The sequence below is a fragment of the Camellia sinensis genome, chromosome 9, assembly GCF_055761805.1.
Source record: "Camellia sinensis isolate YWXY chromosome 9, ASM5576180v1, whole genome shotgun sequence".
Taxonomy (NCBI): Eukaryota; Viridiplantae; Streptophyta; class Magnoliopsida; order Ericales; family Theaceae; genus Camellia; species Camellia sinensis.
Window position 1 is genome coordinate 77,059,611 of NC_138969.1, and position 18,177 is coordinate 77,077,787.

The 18,177-nt window shown below is 39.1% G+C and overlaps 1 protein-coding gene across 1 annotated transcript; it reads left to right on the top strand.

Annotated features, from left to right (window-relative positions):
• Window positions 1–818: 818 nt before the first annotated feature.
• Window positions 819–2,910, top strand: LOC114307962 (sugar transport protein 8-like). The gene is made up of 4 exons (XM_028253448.2): window positions 819–927; window positions 1,205–1,524; window positions 1,758–2,384; window positions 2,470–2,910. Exons 1-4 carry the CDS (start codon window positions 819–821, stop codon window positions 2,908–2,910), a joined length of 1,497 nt encoding a protein of 498 aa, XP_028109249.2.
• The last annotated feature ends 15,267 nt before the right edge of the window (window positions 2,911–18,177 follow it).

Consider the following 18,177-nt stretch of genomic DNA (forward strand, 5'->3'; position numbering starts at 1 on the left):
ATTCAAACATGTTTGACCTTATAAAATGAAAAAACGGTTTTGAAAAAAAAAAAATACTAAAGATTTCAAAAGATGCACTAAAATTTTTACCAAATATGTGACATTGGTGTGGGACCACATCAAAAGAGAAAGAAAATCTTAGAGACCTCAAAAGATGTACTAAAATTTCAACCAAATCTATCATGGGCAAATTTGGTAGAAATTTTGGTACACCTTTTCCGTGTCCCACATCCATGTGACACATTTGTTAAAAATTTTAATACAGTTTTTGGAATCTCAACATGTGAGTCCCACACCCATTTGAGGCATTGGATAAAAATTTTAATAATTTTTTTGGGATCTTTAGCATTACTCAAAAAGAATGAAAAATGGTAGAAATTCCAAAAGATGTATCAAAATTTTAGATGTTCTATTTTTAAGATTTATTATCCATTAAGTACTATTAATAAAAGAGACTGATACTTAATGGGTATAAATCCCAAAAATAGGACCTATTAAGAATCTTACTAAATATCTCACACAATGGATCACGTCAAAAACAATTACATTCCTTGTCAGAAAGGATAAGAGATTTTGACCATCAGAACTACTTTCTAGCAAAAATAGGCTACTAAGATTTCCAAATCCTATCCATCTCAAAATCCCAAAATTAATGGGAATTCATTGTTATAAAAGCATCCAATTACCCTTCTTTATCTCATTCTGTCTTCTCTCTTCTGTGAGATTTTTTTCATTCTGTCTTCTCTCTCCCGTGAGATTTCTTGTTTGAAGAAGATTAATAATTTTGAGTGTGTGTTTTTCAATTTGGAGAAGCAAAGATGGCTAATGCAGAAGTATTCAAATCGAAAATCACTGTATATGTGGTTGCTTGTTGGATTGTCGCAGCTTTTGGAGGCCTACTGTTTGGTTATGATATTGGAATTTCAGGTAATGCCCTCAACTATATTGTTGTAATTCTTTGATTAGAAAATCATAGAGATATATATTTTTATTTTATTATATGCTTTAAAAAAGTAAGTCTAAAAGTTATACACTAAATAATTGAAACAATTATTATTAAGTAATGATTCATAAAGGTTTATTGATGTTTGTTGCAAAATTATTATTTGTATGTGAGTGTCAATGATCATTTTTCGTTTATGTGTTTGGTTTCTAATTCATTCGAGTAAATAGTCAAATCTTATTATTTTGACTGACTTTATAGGTGGTGTGACTGCGATGGATGATTTCTTAATGAAGTTCTTTCCAAAAGTTCACGAGAGGAAACTTCATGCAAAGGAAGACAATTACTGCAAATATGATGATCAGTTGCTTCAGCTATTCACATCATCACTGTACCTTGCTGCTTTGGTTGCAAGCTTTGGTGCATCAAAGGCATGTCGTATATTTGGTCGCAAGCCCACAATTCTAGTAGCATCCCTATTTTTCATTGGAGGAGCTGGGTTCAGTGCTCTTGCTGAGCACAAATGGATGCTCATTCTTGGCAGGATTCTTTTTGGCATTGGAGTTGGATTTGGCAATGAGGTATGTTATTTTGTGCCTAAAAAATTTTTATATTTTAATAATAGAGTGTCTCGGTGAGTTTGTCCGCCCTCGACTAATCACAGGGCTGAAGTTAATTGACAAAATTTTAGATTTTATCCTCAAATTTTTAATGTTCAATCAACCCTTTGAGTTATATTTATTTTACATAAAGTTTATGATAAATAAGGAAATTTTTTTTTTTTTTTTCTCCTAACTATGATCTGCGATTCAAGGCAATTCCAGTGTTCTTATCAGAGACAGCACCAGTCCAACACAGAGGGGCAGTCAACATTCTCTTCCAACTATTTGTCACAATTGGAATTCTCATAGCTGGCATTGTCAACTATTTCACTTCCACCCTCCACCCAATTGGGTGGAGGGTCTCCTTAGCCATAGCCGGCATTCCCGGCCTTGTCCTTTTCTTCGGCTCCATGATTCTCACTGAAACACCGGCTAGCCTTATCGAACGAGGCAAGGACACTAAAGGCAAAACAGCACTCAAGAAAATCCGAGGCACGGACAACGTGGAAGATGAGTATGAAGAAGTGAAAAGGGCATGTGAGATAGCCAAGGAAGTGAAGCAACCTTTCAAGAAACTGATGAAGCGCTCGAGCGTGCCACCACTAGTCATAGGAATTATGTTGCAGATATTTCAGCAGATGACTGGGATTAATGCGATTATGTTCTATGCACCGGTTCTGTTTCAGACCATGGGGTTCAAGAACGATGCTTCACTGTTGTCTGCGGTGATTACTGGGACAATGAATGTGGCAAGTACTTTCGTTTCAATCTATCTTGTTGATAAGATTGGAAGAAGAAAGTTGCTTCTCCAAGCCTGTGTCCAAATGTTCGTTTGCCAGGTACTAAATTAATTTCACTTCTTTGTAATTACATTTAAATTCTTCTCACTTAGTGCTTGTACTAATTAAATGAATCCAATTTCAGGTATCAATTGGTGCAATTCTACTGACTCACTTGAATACTACTGGGACAATGGACAAAGGACTCGCTGCGGTTGTGGTGGTGCTGGTGTGCTTGTATGTTATGTGCTTTGCATGGTCTTGGGGACCTCTTGGTTGGCTGATTCCTAGTGAAACTTTCCCTCTTGAGACTAGAACCTCAGGCTTTGCTTTCGCTGTTAGCTCCAACATGTTGATGACTTTCCTTGTGGCTCAAGCTTTCTTATCGATGCTCTGTCACATGCGAGCCTTCATATTCTTTTTCTTCTCAGCTTGGATTTTGGTCATGGGATTGTTTGTGGTGTTCCTGGTGCCGGAAACAAAGGGCGTTCCAATCGATTCCATTGTGGAAAGGGTGTGGAAGCAGCATCCGGTGTGGAAGAAGTTCATGGATGATGACGGTCCAAAGAACAAGGAGATGGTCTAATCGTGACAAACCTATTAAAACCGATTGTTGATGCGAACATGATTTTCTTCCCCTTTTTTTGGGAATTGTTTTTAGTGTTTTCATGGAATTTGTTAACTGTTTTGGAAGATATGTCGTTCATAGTTTTTTTTAATATGGACAGAAAAACTCAACAAAATCCTCCTAACCACAACAACAATAATTCAAATGAGGAGATCCAACTCTAAAACCATAAAATCGTATCCCCAATCAATCAAATAAAGACAAGTGGGTTAGGTTTAGGCTTGGACCATCATACATCTATCCACTTATTTGTTTATGTGTCATCCCTTTAATTGTTCATGCATCACATTTATGTCTACTTAATATACAAATCTGTCTATATCACCGCCGCCGCCACCACTGATGCTGTTGGTGATGGTGAATTTTTTGATGAACATTTCGGCATCACCGAATTGTTCGGCAATGGTCCGACAGTGGTTCAACGGTGAGGAAAATTGGAAAAAATTCATTCAAAATAATATTTTTTCTTTCTCAGCAAACAATTTCATTAAACATGTCATTTTGATCAAAATAAATATTAAATCTTGGACTAAATAAAATATGGTCCCATAAGTGTGGACTTTTCACCAAGTATCCCTTTTAAATATACCTAATTCAGATCACCTAAAAAGTAAATTATTTGTAAACAAATCTAAAAAAAAAAAAAAAAATTACAAAAGACAAAATTAAAAAAAAAATCACATTTCATGTTATTTTTTGTGACGTCTATTTTTTTCTCTAGTCAAGTTTTTCCAGATTACCTCACAAATAATTACATTTTTTAGATTACTCTTTGGGCCGATTTGATTGGGCAAATTATAGCATATGACTGAGATTATTATTCCTCAGGACTCGCATTTCATTAGTTGGTTACAATTTTTGTTATCTAAATTAGATTTCGATGGACATTCTATCTAATAAAATCTGTATATTTTTTAATTTTGGAGATTATGATGGGACTTCAAAGAAAATGAAATGGAGATTAATTTTGATGGGTATGGGTTTAAAAACGTGAAGAGTCCGAAGTACAAAAAAGAGTGAGGTTATTAGCAACGCTCCACAATAAATATAAGTCGTCGTCGGATCGGGGTCGGTGCTGTGAGGTGTTGTCATAGCAAGACCACAGGGTTTAGTTTGTTTTAGAAAAAGAAGCCTTCCTTGTATTCAAATTGCACCACTTTGCAGTTAATAATAATAATAATAATAATAATAATAAAACAAAGCTAAATGAGTTTAATTGAAAAAAAAATCATAATTAAAAAAAGGAATAAATTACAATTATACTCCCTGAGATTTGCTTATAATACGAATTGCTCTTTGTGATTCTGAAAATTACACCCTCGCCTTGAAGTTTCTAATTTCATAACAAATAACCCTTTTTAATAACAAATCATCAAGTCAATTAATAGTTTTTGATGATATTATAAATATATTTCAATTAATAATTCAAATAATTTATTTTTATGTAGAGTAGTTGGAATTTTTTTTTTCAGTTAATTTTGTTAAATAAAAAATTATAACAATAAAATATGTGTAATTTTTCAAACCGCATGGGACAATCCGTATTTTAAACAAATTTCAGGGGTGTATTTGTAATTTATCCTTAAAAAAATTGACTGAGTTTGATTAGTTGAAAAAAATTAAATTTGTAAGGAGATTGAGTAGTACAATATTTTTATTTATCTCAATATAACATCTCTATACAAATAAATTTTAAAAGCGCATTAATATTTAAATAGAAGTACTTAAAATAAATGGCACTTGATCCAAATATTTCAGAGAACTTCAGTTGATATAACAACTCAGATTCTCATGGAGGCTTCATCATGTTCGGGGATGGAGAATCTAAGTTATCGGATCCATTGAAATTTCCTGAAAATATTTGGATAAAGTGTAATTTGTTTTAAGTACTTCTACTTAAATGTTAATTTGCTTTTGAATTTATTTGTACAACGATGTCATATTGAGATAAATAAAAATATTGTACAACTCAACCTCCCTACAAAGTTATTCTTTTTTTTTTTTCAACTAATGAAACTCATTCAATTTTTTAGTTATGATAACCTTTTTTTTCCCAAATTAAACTCATTTAGCTTTCTTTCTTATTTATTTATTTATTTTTTTTTAACTACAAAGTGATTCAATTTGAATAGAAGAAAGGCTTCTTTTACAAAAACAAACTGAATGGTGCTTGCTACCTTGTTGTCACAGCACCGGCGCCGAATCCCAAAGAACAAAAACGTTTTACAAACTATTTCTATGATCACATTGCAACAACCTCATGCATACCGTTAAAAAAGGTGTATACCATATACAAGTTGTGACATTGGTGGTCTTGATTAACACAAATGTCATAACTAATGAATTATAAAAGTCAATCATGTACTTCTCTGGTGCCCTGTTATTTGGTAGGTGTGGTTGTGCCTGATGAATTGGTGGGGGGTGCATTGGGTGATACCTGATAATGTTAATAGGCTGCTACAATGGTGGAGGGGTTATAAATGGAGCAAATTTGAAAATCAAATTTGGAAGGCAATCCCAATGTCCTGTATGTGGTCAATATGGAGAATCAGAAATGATGTGGTCTTTAATGGGAAACTATTCCAGTTGAATGAACTTTGTGAATTAATCAAGGTGAGAATTGCTTTTTGGGTTAAAGCTCAGTTAAAGGAGTCTCTATATTCAGTACAGGATATTATTAATAATTTGCAACAGATCAAAGCTATTGGTTACTGAACTGTTTGATGCTGCTGCAGCTAGATGCTGCTACTGTTTTCTAGTTGGGCCAGTTGCTGCTCCTGTTGTTCTTCTCTGTTTTGGGCCTTTTTGCTGTTGCTAGTTGATACCAGATATATGTAGCTTAGGGGATTGGTGTGGGTAGTTCAGGGGATTGCTGAGGCTGTGTTGTTTTGGGCCCTTTTCCATACTGTTTCGTTTTCTTTCTTCTTGGTTTGATTGGTCTCTCTCCAATCTTGGGTTTAGTGCTGGCATGTGATTGCGTTAGCCCCGTTAGTGCCAACCTAGTTGGGATTGTTGGTGTTAGCTATGATGCTCAGTGCACTTCTCCCCTTTATTGATGTTTGATTTTCACTTTTGTATAGCTTTTCATTAATAAAATTTCATTTTTTGCTGATAAAAAAAATGAATTATAACCAAACACAAGTATAACTAAGAATATTTTGGATCATAAGGACAATGTGGTGATAAGCATATTATGAATATGAATATTTTGAGAATATAAATTTAGAGGACTTTCGTGAGTTAAAAAAAATATTATTTAGGACATAATGGTACACAATTTTATAAATAGAACTTGTGGCAAAATCACTCTATAATATTTACAAAATATGTCACATTTACAACCACATGTAAGTAGTTTGAGGGTACTATATGCGACAGTAATCTACATGGTATAAACCAATCATTTAATGAAAGTTTTTGTAGGGTGAACATGTTAAACTCATTTCTATTAGGTAGTTAGGAGACAATGAAGGACTCACATAATGTCTTGCAATTTTAAATTAATTGAAAGTACTATATAGACAATGTCACATGATGTGATATTGTGAAAATATTTAATACTTTTGCTACAACCATTCATGTAATGGATTCTATGCAAATTTTATTAATATTTAATGAATGTAGATAGACACCTCCTTCCCCCCCCCCCAAAAAAAAAAAATCAATAGAGTAGTAAAACATTGGGCCAACTCCTTAACGTGGGATTATAGCTCCGCCCAAAGTGCTGCAAAATCAATTACACAAAACATTTGGAGGAATATAGCTCTGCCCAAAGTGCAATTCCTGAGTTGGCTAGCTTGGAGAGGTATGATTAAATCCTCAAATTTTTTGCTTAGAATCAGAGTGTTGAATCCCAATGCCAACCCACTGTGCGTGTTTTGCAAATCTGAAGTGGATACCATGAATCATGTGCTTTTACATTGTCATTCGATATGGGTAGTCTGGTCTGATATTGTTAACTGGTGGAATCTGAGCTGGATCATCCCTAGTTCAGTGAAGGAACTCCTACAATGGTGGTCAGGTATAAGACATAAGATTCAGGTGAAGGAAATTTGAAAGGTAGTCCCTTTAGCAATGTTGTGGTCTGTGTGGAAACTAAGGAATAAGTGTTTGTTTACAGAGGAAAATCCAGATTTTGCAGAATTAATTGAGTTGGTGAAGGTTAGAGTTGCTTTATGGGCAAAATCAAATTTGAAAGAGTGGCAGTACTCAGTGCATGACATAGTGTCGAATTTGAAACAGGTATGCTATTGTGTATAGTTGGGAGTTATCCTAGCAGCTGCTGCAAATGTGCAGTGTAAAGCTTGCTGCTTCTAGCCAGAATTTATTGTTTTGTTCTGTGCTTGCTGCTCTGCTTCTTTGATTGTTTCTACTTCTAGAATGATGGTTGAGTTTGTGGCTACATAGTCGTGGTGATTGTTGAAGGGTGTGATGGTTGAATAGATTTGTAGGTCTGCTATGCCCAACTGGCTGCTATGCTGCTTTGTTGCTATGTTCAAATCAATTCAAGACTTGTATAGATAGTCTTGGCTGCATAGTTTTGTGGCTGCATAGCCTTGGTGCTTTGTTGCTATGTTCAAATATAGTCTTGTGGCTGATATGTTGTTGTGCTGCTATGCTGTAGAGAAAGTAGGTGACTGTTATCTGTCTTAACAGATCTATGGGTATGTTATTGTGTATAGTTGGGAGTCATCCTAGCAGCTGCTACAGATATGGAGTGTAATCAGGTTTACTTTAGGGAGTGAGGCATTGCTGATCTTCTGCTTCTGGAATGATGGTTGAGTTTGTGGCTGCATAGTCTTGGTGATTGTTGAAAGGTGTAATGGTTGAACAGATCTGTGGATCTGTGTTGCACTATATTGGATTTGGAATAGTGGCTGAATGGTGGCTTCTCCAACCTATTCTGGAATGATGTTTTGGTGTTGTGAGACTACTATTGTTGGAATGATGTTTTGGTGTTGTGAGACTGCTGGTTTGGGGGAGTAGGCCATCTGCTTGAGTGCTCAGTCCAGCAGGTGAAGTTTTGCCTTATGCACTGATGGGCCTGCTACTGTGCCTTTGTTATGATTCTGGTTTCTTTTTGCTGATCAAAAATCACTCATAAATGGGGTTTGCAAGGGGTATCACATTAGAAAGCCATTACTGTGGCTGAGGTATGGTTCATCTGGAAACAGAGGTGAGAAGGTCTGGTGACCAGCAACAGCATTTTGGTGGCAATATTTGGTGTGTTCTCAGTATTGCCCTTGTTCTGCTCTTGCGTAGACCAGTTCTCCATTTCTACTTTCAAATAAAGTTTTCTGGGGGGTTATATTTGGGGGATTTTATTAGCTGTTATAAATCTATCATGCATAGCTCATATGAGTGCAGGTCTGATGTTGTATACTGCTAATGTATGATGCTGTGTGGCCTTCTATGTTGCCTGCTGATTGAATTGCTGTTGGTCTGCTGGTGGACTAGCAGGGGAGAATGATGAATGTTGCTATGTGTGCAGGGGTAGGGGTGAAAGAAGATTTGTTAGTGGTGTAGCTCATATGAGTGCAGCTCTGATGTTGCATCATGCTAATGTATGATGCTGTGTGGCCTGTTGATGTTGGCTGCTGGTTGCATTGCTATTGGTCTGTTAGATTGTGATCTACCTGCTGTTGTGTTCTGTGATGGCTGCTGATGCTATGGATTGATGGTGTTTTGCTCCTGTTCTGCTGCTATGGATTGTTGTTTGTTTTGCTCTAGCCTGCTGCAGCTGTTTTTCTTTATTGATTGTCTTGTTTTTCTATCTGTTTATTAGTTAAGGGTTGCATTTTTTGGTTTAGTTTTGGTTATCTTCTGCTTGGGTGAGGTTGGCTTTGGTGTTTATGGTTGGTTACTCACCAACTCTTGATGGTGTGCTAGCATATGATTGGGCGGTCTTATCGGTGCCAACCTAATTAGGATTGGTTTTGGTTCACTATGATGCTATTTGCACCCATCCTTCTCTTTTCTTTTATTGATGTAATTGTCTTCTAATTCATCAATAAAGTTCCTCTTTCTTTGCTGATCAAAAAAAAAAAAAAAAAACTCCTTAACTTCGGCAAATTCCAAAACACACCTTACAAATAACAAATAACAAACAACAAAGAAAAAAGACAACCACGGCAATTGTGGAAGAAATAGGTTACAATACAAGTAATCAACCATACACACTTTACATTTCTAATTATAGCAAATTAGCAATTAATACTAGCATTCAATTATTTTGGTACTACACACTCAATTAAGTGGTTGATTGTTACACCAACTTCTTCATACGTCACTGCAGTAAAACAAATCCATTAATTTCCTTTCAAAAGAAAAAACTTGATGGATACCATACCATGTGCTCACTATATGCGCACACGAATTACAAAAACCACCACCCAAATACGTTACTTTGTTATGCATTATAAATAGAGTTTGAGTATGTGTTGCTTAACATTGTAGTCCCAAGAAATATTTCTAAACGAACTCCTATTCAGCTTTAAAGAAAGAAAAGATATGGCGATGAAGAAGATGATGGGTGAGTCTGTATGTGTGCTAGGCTTGGTTATGGTGGTTTTGGCAGTGATTGCAAGCTCTATGACTGTAAATGCAGCAATTACATGCTAAGAAGCCATCACAAAGATGCTTCCATGCCAACAATACTTGGTGGGCAATAGTGGGATAACTGTACCGTGCTGTCAAGGGATTCAAGCCTTGAACCAGATGGCTACTTCTATAACAGATCGCCAAACTGTGTGTAGATGTTTTAAGCAAGTTGGACCCTCTTTAGGGGTTAAGGTTGATAAAGCTAAGCAACTTCCTAGTCTTTGCAAAATTGATATTCACGGAATACCTATTGACTATACTGTTGATTGCAGTAAAATTAAGTACGTAACACATCTCACTCATATTAAATATTTACTACTCTGATTTTCACAAATTAATATTGACATCTACCTGGTTATAGCAGTAGATATTCATTTTTTTAGGTTATCAACTCAACTCTTTTTTAATACTTTTTTGTTGTTGTTGCAATTACCATGTAATGGTTGTGTAAAGTTTTGTTTGTTTCTTTTTCTCATCTTGCAAAGTATTTATTTTTATTTAGTTATTTATTTTCTTGTTCCTATGTAGAGTTTGATGGATGGCTTATTGGAATTTGTGAGCAAGGGTGCACCATGCGTTAGCAGGACAAACCTTGGCCAGTGACAACAGTGTTGTTTATCTTTCAATTAGACCAATTTAAAAGTTATAGTATGGGCAGTAATAATATGAATAAATTGTCATGTTCCCTTCTCACATTTTTCCTTCTGATATTTGCACCATACATATGTCTACATCAGTTCGTTCATGGAGAAGAAAACAAAACAATGCGATCAAGATTCTAAAGAATTCGTGGTTCACTTGTGTAGAGGGAAAAATTCTTCACATAACTTATTTTATCAGCAAAATAGGGTAATATTATTGATAATTCCCAAAATGATATTACAAGGTAAGCAGACAAATAAACCACCCCATCCCCACCAAGTTGGCATAGTAAGGTTACTAAATCATATGCAAACACCAGCCTAGAACCAGAATTATGAAGAGGTTCCAACGTAGAACCAAAACTCCCAACTAAACATATTGAAAGAAAAGAAAATCGTGAAATGAAAACTATAGCAACAACATGTTCAGCAATGAACGAAACTGATGCAACAACAAGATCAACAACGAAACATGAATGACTAGCACCACCCTAACTTAAGAGATAATGCAATGCAAGTCTTGCTTTCCATGTTCATCCCAGGATCAATAAGAGATTCCCCTAAGAAAAATGGATGCCATCGGAATTCCCAAAATTCCTCATAGCGCAATAATTGTTAAGCATCGATAATGTGCCTTGCCATTGTGGGTCTTCTACATATCCGATCAAGGGTACAGCCAAGGCTCGGTCATTGGGAGAGGGGGTAGAAATGAGGCATCGAGGTAGGTTCAATTGGGTAGGTTAGACTGAGTTCAAATAGCTCAAAGAATTATTAAAATCAATTAAGTACTATTAAAGACAAGCATGTAAATAATTAGAACACACTCAAATTGTCTGATGGAGATGTTTTAATCTTTCATTAAGCTAGCTGAACCTAACAAATTTAATAAAGTCATGTTTGAAATTATATTTTCTTTTGATTTTCAAAATATATAGCTTATTATTTGATTATTCATTCAACATAGCTTTTGTCATTTTATAGATGGAGAAACTAGCAAATGGTTCACTACACTTTACGATTTATTTTATTTTATTTTATATTTTTTGTCTTAAAATTTTGTTATATCTTGAAATCCAGGTTCTTAGTTTTTTTATCTTCAAAACCAATAATGTTAGGATTATCATTTGTTTTTTACCAAAATTTATTTAGTACCTTACATGTCAAACCCTTTAAAATTCAAATGATACTAACAAAGTATATAATATAAATTGTAATTCCACAATAAAAAGTAAACCTAAACAAGACAACACAAAGCAACACACACAACAGAAACTAAAAGGCACCAGACAAAAAGTAAACCTAAAACAAAAGAAAAACAAAGAAGAAAAGAATACACAGTCGGAGGAAGAGAGCCAAACAATGATGTCATCTACTAATAAGATCGACTAAATTTTTTTGATCGGCTAAAGAAAAGACTTTATTGATGATAAACACATATAGGCCATGTTTGTTTGGGTAGACATGAGCTTGGGATTGGACTAATAGTCCAATAAAATTAATAATTCAATGTTTGGTTAAACAATTGAAGTACGGACTGACAATCTATCCGAACATGGTATCCAACATATGATGAACTATTCAATTCCACACAGAGAGGTGGGATATAAATTGAAAGACTAAGCTAAAGTTTGGACTATTAGTCCTCCTTATAATCCAAACTCAATCCAAACATAAGATAGGATACACAATCCAAAAGATTCGTAGTCCTAGGACTATTAGTCATGGGAATGTTAATCCAACCTAGTCCAGTTCGCCCAAACAAACATGGCCATAGAGTATGATAAATTACATTAACAAAGAGGAGCTTGGAGCTAACTTAAGCTCCAACCTTCTAGTTGGTGAGAGACAAACAAAGAAAAACAAAAAACCAGAGCAAGACATCAACAACTCACGAGCAGCAGAACATCAGCAACACAAGAGCAGCAGCAAAAACCAGAGCTAGACATCAACACCTCACAATAAAGCTGGTAGAACAACAGCAATTCATGAGGAGCAGCAAACCAGGGAAAGACATCAACAAGTAGTCAAATACCAGATCTAAGATTGACTAAATGGTGGTTGAGAGCGATTTTTTTCTCCCACTTAACCGACCTAGTACTCCCACCAACCTCATGAGATACGGGATCAATATTTCATTGGTGCAGAACACTCTTGGTGAGAGTTTGGTTGAAGAACAAATCTAATGGTTTACTAATGGAAATTTTGTCAGTGAATGGTACTTTTGCCACGAAAAATATGGTCTATAAATGTTTTACATTTCGCAACTAAGATATTCAACAATAAAAATAGTTTGTTGAACCATTAGTTGGCGAACCAATAGCGACAAAATGTTTGTCGCTAAAAAGTAACTTTTGCCAACAAATGGATATACAAATTGCCGATGGTCTTCCCCCAACCACCTCAAGGCAACAAAAATAGTGAACAAATTATATGGTCACAAGATACCTTAGGCGACAAAAATATAAGATACATGGCAATTAAAATTATAGTGTTATTTTTTCTGTAGTGTCATTTAGTTTGCAACAAATATCTACTAGTACCATAGAGTTTCGCATGAGCCACTGTGGGGATGTATTTTCTGAATACCAACACGTGGCATGGTGACGCCGACGTGTCAGCCGAGGTGCCACGTGTCCTGGTAGTTAAGCCGAGATAATCTCGGAGAAGCCGAGGTTATCTCCGAAGATATCGGAATCCGAGATAAGGGACAAGAGTCCTAAGACGGAGAGGAGACTTAACCAAGATAAGGATAAAGCTCTTAGGGAGTTTATCTTTATCTCTTAAAGAATCCAAAGTAAACATCGATATGAAGTTCATAGAAGTCATACTTCTATTGGGACTTGGATTGAGTATATTATAAAAGAGAGGCACCCCCATGGGTCTAAGGTATGCAATTTATGTTTTGAGTATTCAGTTTAGCACTTGATTATCTTTGAGAGATATACTGACTTGATCGTCGGAGTGCCCCCGGGTGGAAGAACCACCGCCGGAGCTTTTTCCTTCTGTTGCAGCTTACTAAAGCCATCTATTCTGCCTGTGCTCCCCAGCTGATCACTAAACGGGCAGTGTGGTCAGATTTTCACCCACACAATTTGGCGCCGTCTGTGGGAACGAAGGAAGAATAGATGGCCAGTAACGGACAGCAGGAAAATATTGGGGATGACGCTCCCACTGGGAGTGGCAGACCAATTGACCTTGACATTGAAGGAGACAACCACAATGCAGAAGCCCGTGACCAGGGTCACAGAGAGAACGACGCCATCCCGAAAGCCGACACGTCAAAAAGAACAAACCAAGGAAAGTACTACAATGAAGATAACCTCCAGGTATGGAGGGACAGGTGCCTACGGAGGGATGAGGAAGTAAAAGAATTGGCGAACAAGTTGGCAGACCTTCAGTCAGTCGTCAACTTCATGATGCAGAATAATGTTATGCAGCCCCCATACCCGCTGCAAGATACGCCGATGCCAGCAACCAACACCCAAAAGGGCGGAAGAAAAACAATCCCCGAGGTCCCTCAACATACCAGGAGCGGAAGGCATTCTCACCGGCCTTCCAGGGAAGTCGGATGGGAAAAGCCGAGGCAAGAAGAGTCCCGAAGGACGCACCACATGAAGAATCCAGACCCCAAAGAACATCAACATGTTCAGGGGCAAGTACTCCACTTTGACACAACCCATGAAGAAAGATCCAAACGGACCCACCACGAGGCCGAAAGCAGTGTACCAAAAAGACTAAAATCTAAAGACAGCCGAGCTCCAGGGAGGGGCAAAGAAGACCTAAGGGACTACCTCAAGAGGAGGCAGCAGAATGCAGAAGCCGAGGTAAACTCCCCAGTAAAACCGAAGACAGCCTTCTCGGTGGAACTGGACAAATTCGAACCACCCAAGAGATTCAGTATGCCGAGGTTTCAAATCTATGATGGTAAGTCAGATCCAAACTTTCATGTTGGGCTATACCTAAATTCAATGGCATTATATAGCGGAAACGAGCCGTTGCTCTGCAAAGTATTCCCCTCATCCTTTGGGCAAATTGCATCCGATTGGTTCCATAAATTACCAAAAGGAAGCATAAAGACATGGGAGGGCCTGGCCGAGATGTTTGTAGCCAGGTTCGTGACCAACAAGCTGCAACCCCTGAGGGTTGATGCTTTGATGGCTCTAAGAATCACCAAGGAAGAAGGCCTTAGGGCCTATGCGAAGAGGTACTACGAGGTGTTCAACCGAATACCCGAATGCAACCAGGAGGTAGCAGTCGTGTCTTTCAAGAACGGCCTGAAAGATGACTGCCCATTACGGAAGTCTCTGGCAAAAACATTGCCAAAAAGCATGGAAGAACTCATGGCAAGAATTGAGAAATACGCCAGGGCCGAAGAAGATACATCGGGAAACAAAGAGGTAAAGCAAGAAAAGGGAAACGGCTCGCCGAAGCGAGGCCGAGGCAACAATGGACCGACCAAACAAGAAACAGAGTTGAGGAGTAAACAGGCGGTAACAACGGTATTCCGAATCCCAATCCATAAAGTCTTAGATCAGATTCGAAACCAACCATATTTCAGGGCTCCGGCAAGAGCACCAGGGGAATTCATGGGAAGGAACGTTTGTAGGCGTTGTGCCTACCACAATGAAGAAGGGCACCCAACTCAAGGATGCAGAGCCCTGAAAGCACACTTGGAGGACCTGGTAAGACAAGGCCTTCTGAGGGACCTGGTCGATGAAGCCAGGACAAGGGAAGAACAGGCAAGGTTGCCACAAGCACCAGCAGCACCCCCACCCCCAACACAACTACCACAAGCAGGAGGACCGAGGGTGGTTAATGTGATCCACTCAAGGGTCAACGAAAACGAAGTCAGAGGGGAGACCCAGAGGGTAAGACATTTACAGCATGTCTACCAAGTCGGGGAAAAAAGACATCGGCCAGAAGAATGCCAAGGGCCGATCATAGCCTTTACTGAAGCCGACCTGGAATTAGTCCAACATCCGCATAATGATGCCTTGGTAGTATCCCTCCAGGTTGGGGAATACCAAGTTAAACGCATCTTAATAGATCAAGGCAGCTCTTGTGACATCATGTACGTCAGATGTTACAAGGAGCTGGGCCTTCACCCTGATGACTTTGAACAATCCAGCGGCCCGATGGTTGGCTTTAATGGAACGCCGACGTGGCCACTGGGCGCAACAAGCTTGGAAGTACAAGCCGGCACTAAGAAGGTCAAGACAGAATTTCTGGTAATTGACACACCCTCACCATACAACATCATCTTGGGAAGGCCGTGGTTGCATGCAATGGGGGCAGTTCCCTCAACGTTGCATCAACTACTTCGGTTCCCAACAGAGCATGGGATTGAAGAGATCAGAGGAGATCAACTGCAGGCAAAAAATTGCTCCATGGCGGCAATGAAGTCCACCTGCAGCATACGAGAACCAGGGAAAGTCGAAATCGAAGATGAAGCCATAGAAGTCTTGGAAGATGTCGGCAAAGAACCAGCCGAGAAAAGCGAAGAGGCGCTAAAGAAAATCCTCGTCCAGAAGGGCGACGAAGAACGATTTTTCCTTCTCGGCTCAGGCTTAGCTAGAGAAGAGGAAAAAGAACTGGAAGATTTTTTAAGGGCAAACATAGAGGCGTTCACCTGGACACCTTATTAAATGCCTGGCATTGACCCCGAGGTCACTTGCCACAGTCTGAATGTCGACAGATCGGCAAAACCTGTGATTCAACGAGCCAGAAGGCCGACGTTGATGCACGTCGAAGCAGTAGAGGAAGAGGTAGACAGACTCCTTGAAGCCAGGGCCATCCGAGAAGTTCAGTACCCAACATGGCTGTCCAACACAGTAGTAGTAAAAAAGAAGAATGGCAAGTGGAGGGTTTGTGTAGACTTTACCAGCCTCAACAAAGCTTGCCCTAAAGACAGCTTTCCTCTGCCCAAAATCGACCAACTGGTAGACGCCACTTCGGGACATGAAAGGATGAGTTTTTTAGATGCATACAGAGGGTACCACCAGATTGCTATGTACCCTCCAGATGAGGAGAAGACCGCGTTCATCACCCCGAAAGGCCTATACTGTTACAAGGTAATGCCTTTTGGGCTGAAAAACGCAGGAGCAACCTATCAGAGGTTAGTGACAAAGATGTTTAAACACCTGATTGGCAAAACAGTAGAAGTTTACATCGATGACATGGTCGTAAAGACCAAGGAATCAAAAGGTCATCTTGCCGACCTAAAAGAGGTCTTTAACATACTCAAAAGATATCGGCTCCGACTCAACGCCTCGAAGTGTGCCTTTGGAGTTGGGTCAGGTAAATTTCTAGGATATCTGGTAACAAGAAAGGGCATTGAGGCCAGCCCAGACCAAATCAAGGCCATCCTGGAACTACAGAGTCTGACATCGGCAAAGCAAGTTCAAGTGCTTACTGGAAGGGCCGCAGCCCTAAACAGATTCATCAGCAGAAGCTCAGACAAGTGCAGACCCTTCTTTAACCTGGTGAAAAAAGCCACAGACTTCCTATGGACAGAAGAATGTGAAGCTGCCTTAGCCGACCTAAAAAAGTACTTGACCACAACCCCGGTCCTTTCTAACCCAGTTCCAGGGGAGGAATTGTTTTTGTACTTAGCAGTCTCTGAACACGCAGTCAGTGCAGTGCTAATCCGAGAGGAAAAAGGGGAGCAGAAGGCTGTCTATTATGTAAGTAAGACTTTGGCTGACACAGAAACAAGATACCTACCACTGGAAAAATTAATGCTGGCCTTAGTAATGGCTTCAAAAAAATTGAGCCATTACTTTCAGGCACACAAGATTGTGGTTCTAACAGAGCACCCACTAAAGTCCTTGTTGCAACAAGGAGACTTAACAGGAAGGATAGCAAAATGGGCAGTAACTCTGGGCCAATTTGACCTGGAGTTCAGGCCGAGAACAGCCATAAAGGGCCAAGTGTTGGCCGACTTCGTCGCAGAACTCACACCTGAAGCCATCGTACATTGGGCTCCGCCGAGCCAAGATGAGCATTGTCCCAATAAGCAAAAGGAATCCCAGCCAAAAAAGCAAGAGAAGGAGAAGCTCAGACCCTGTAGCATCTACGTCGGGGATTCATTCAGACTATTCGTCGACGGCAGTTCAAACCGCCAGGGAGCAGGGGCAGGAGTACTGCTGATATCTCCAGATGGAGAAATAGTAGAACAGTCCATCCGTTTGGGGTTCAAAGCCTCAAACAATGAAGCAGAATACGAAGCATTAATTGCAGGGCTAAAACTGGCAGCAGCAGCAGAAGCAGATGAGGTAATTGTTTTTTGTGATTCACAACTCATTGTTAACCAGTCAACAGGAGAATTTACAGCCAGGGACGAAAGAATGTCGGCATATGCAAAGGAAGTCATCAGATTGGCAGCCCTATTCCAGAACTACAGATTACTCCAAGTTAGCCGAGATGACAACACCCACGCCGACGCGTTAGCCAACTTGGCCAGTTCAATTCAAACTGGAAAAACAAGGACAATTATGATCGACTACATGTCGGCCCCGAGCATAGATAAACAAAGCACCGAACAAGAAGCAATGTGCGTGGGCTTGGGACCAAGCTGGATGGATGCAATCATTGCATTCCTAAAAGAGGGGAAGCTGCCAGAAGACCATAAAGAAGCACATAAAATTAGACTGAAATCGGCCAGATTCAGTCTAACAGCAGAAGGCCATCTCTACAAGAGGTCCTTCACTGGACCACTTTTAAGGTGCGTACACCCTTTGCAGGTTGAAGATTTTCTTTACGAGATTCATGAAGGAATTTGTGGAAGCCATGCTGGGGGCAGATCGTTAGCCCACAGGGCCATTACCCAGGGGTATTGGTGGCCCTACATGCAAAAGGATGCCGAAGCCTATGTAAAGAAGTGTGAACAATGTCAAAGGTTTGCACCTTTGATACATCAGCCAGCTGCCGACCTGAACCCAGTATCCAGCCCTTGGCCGTTTGCCCAATGGGGCATGGATCTGGT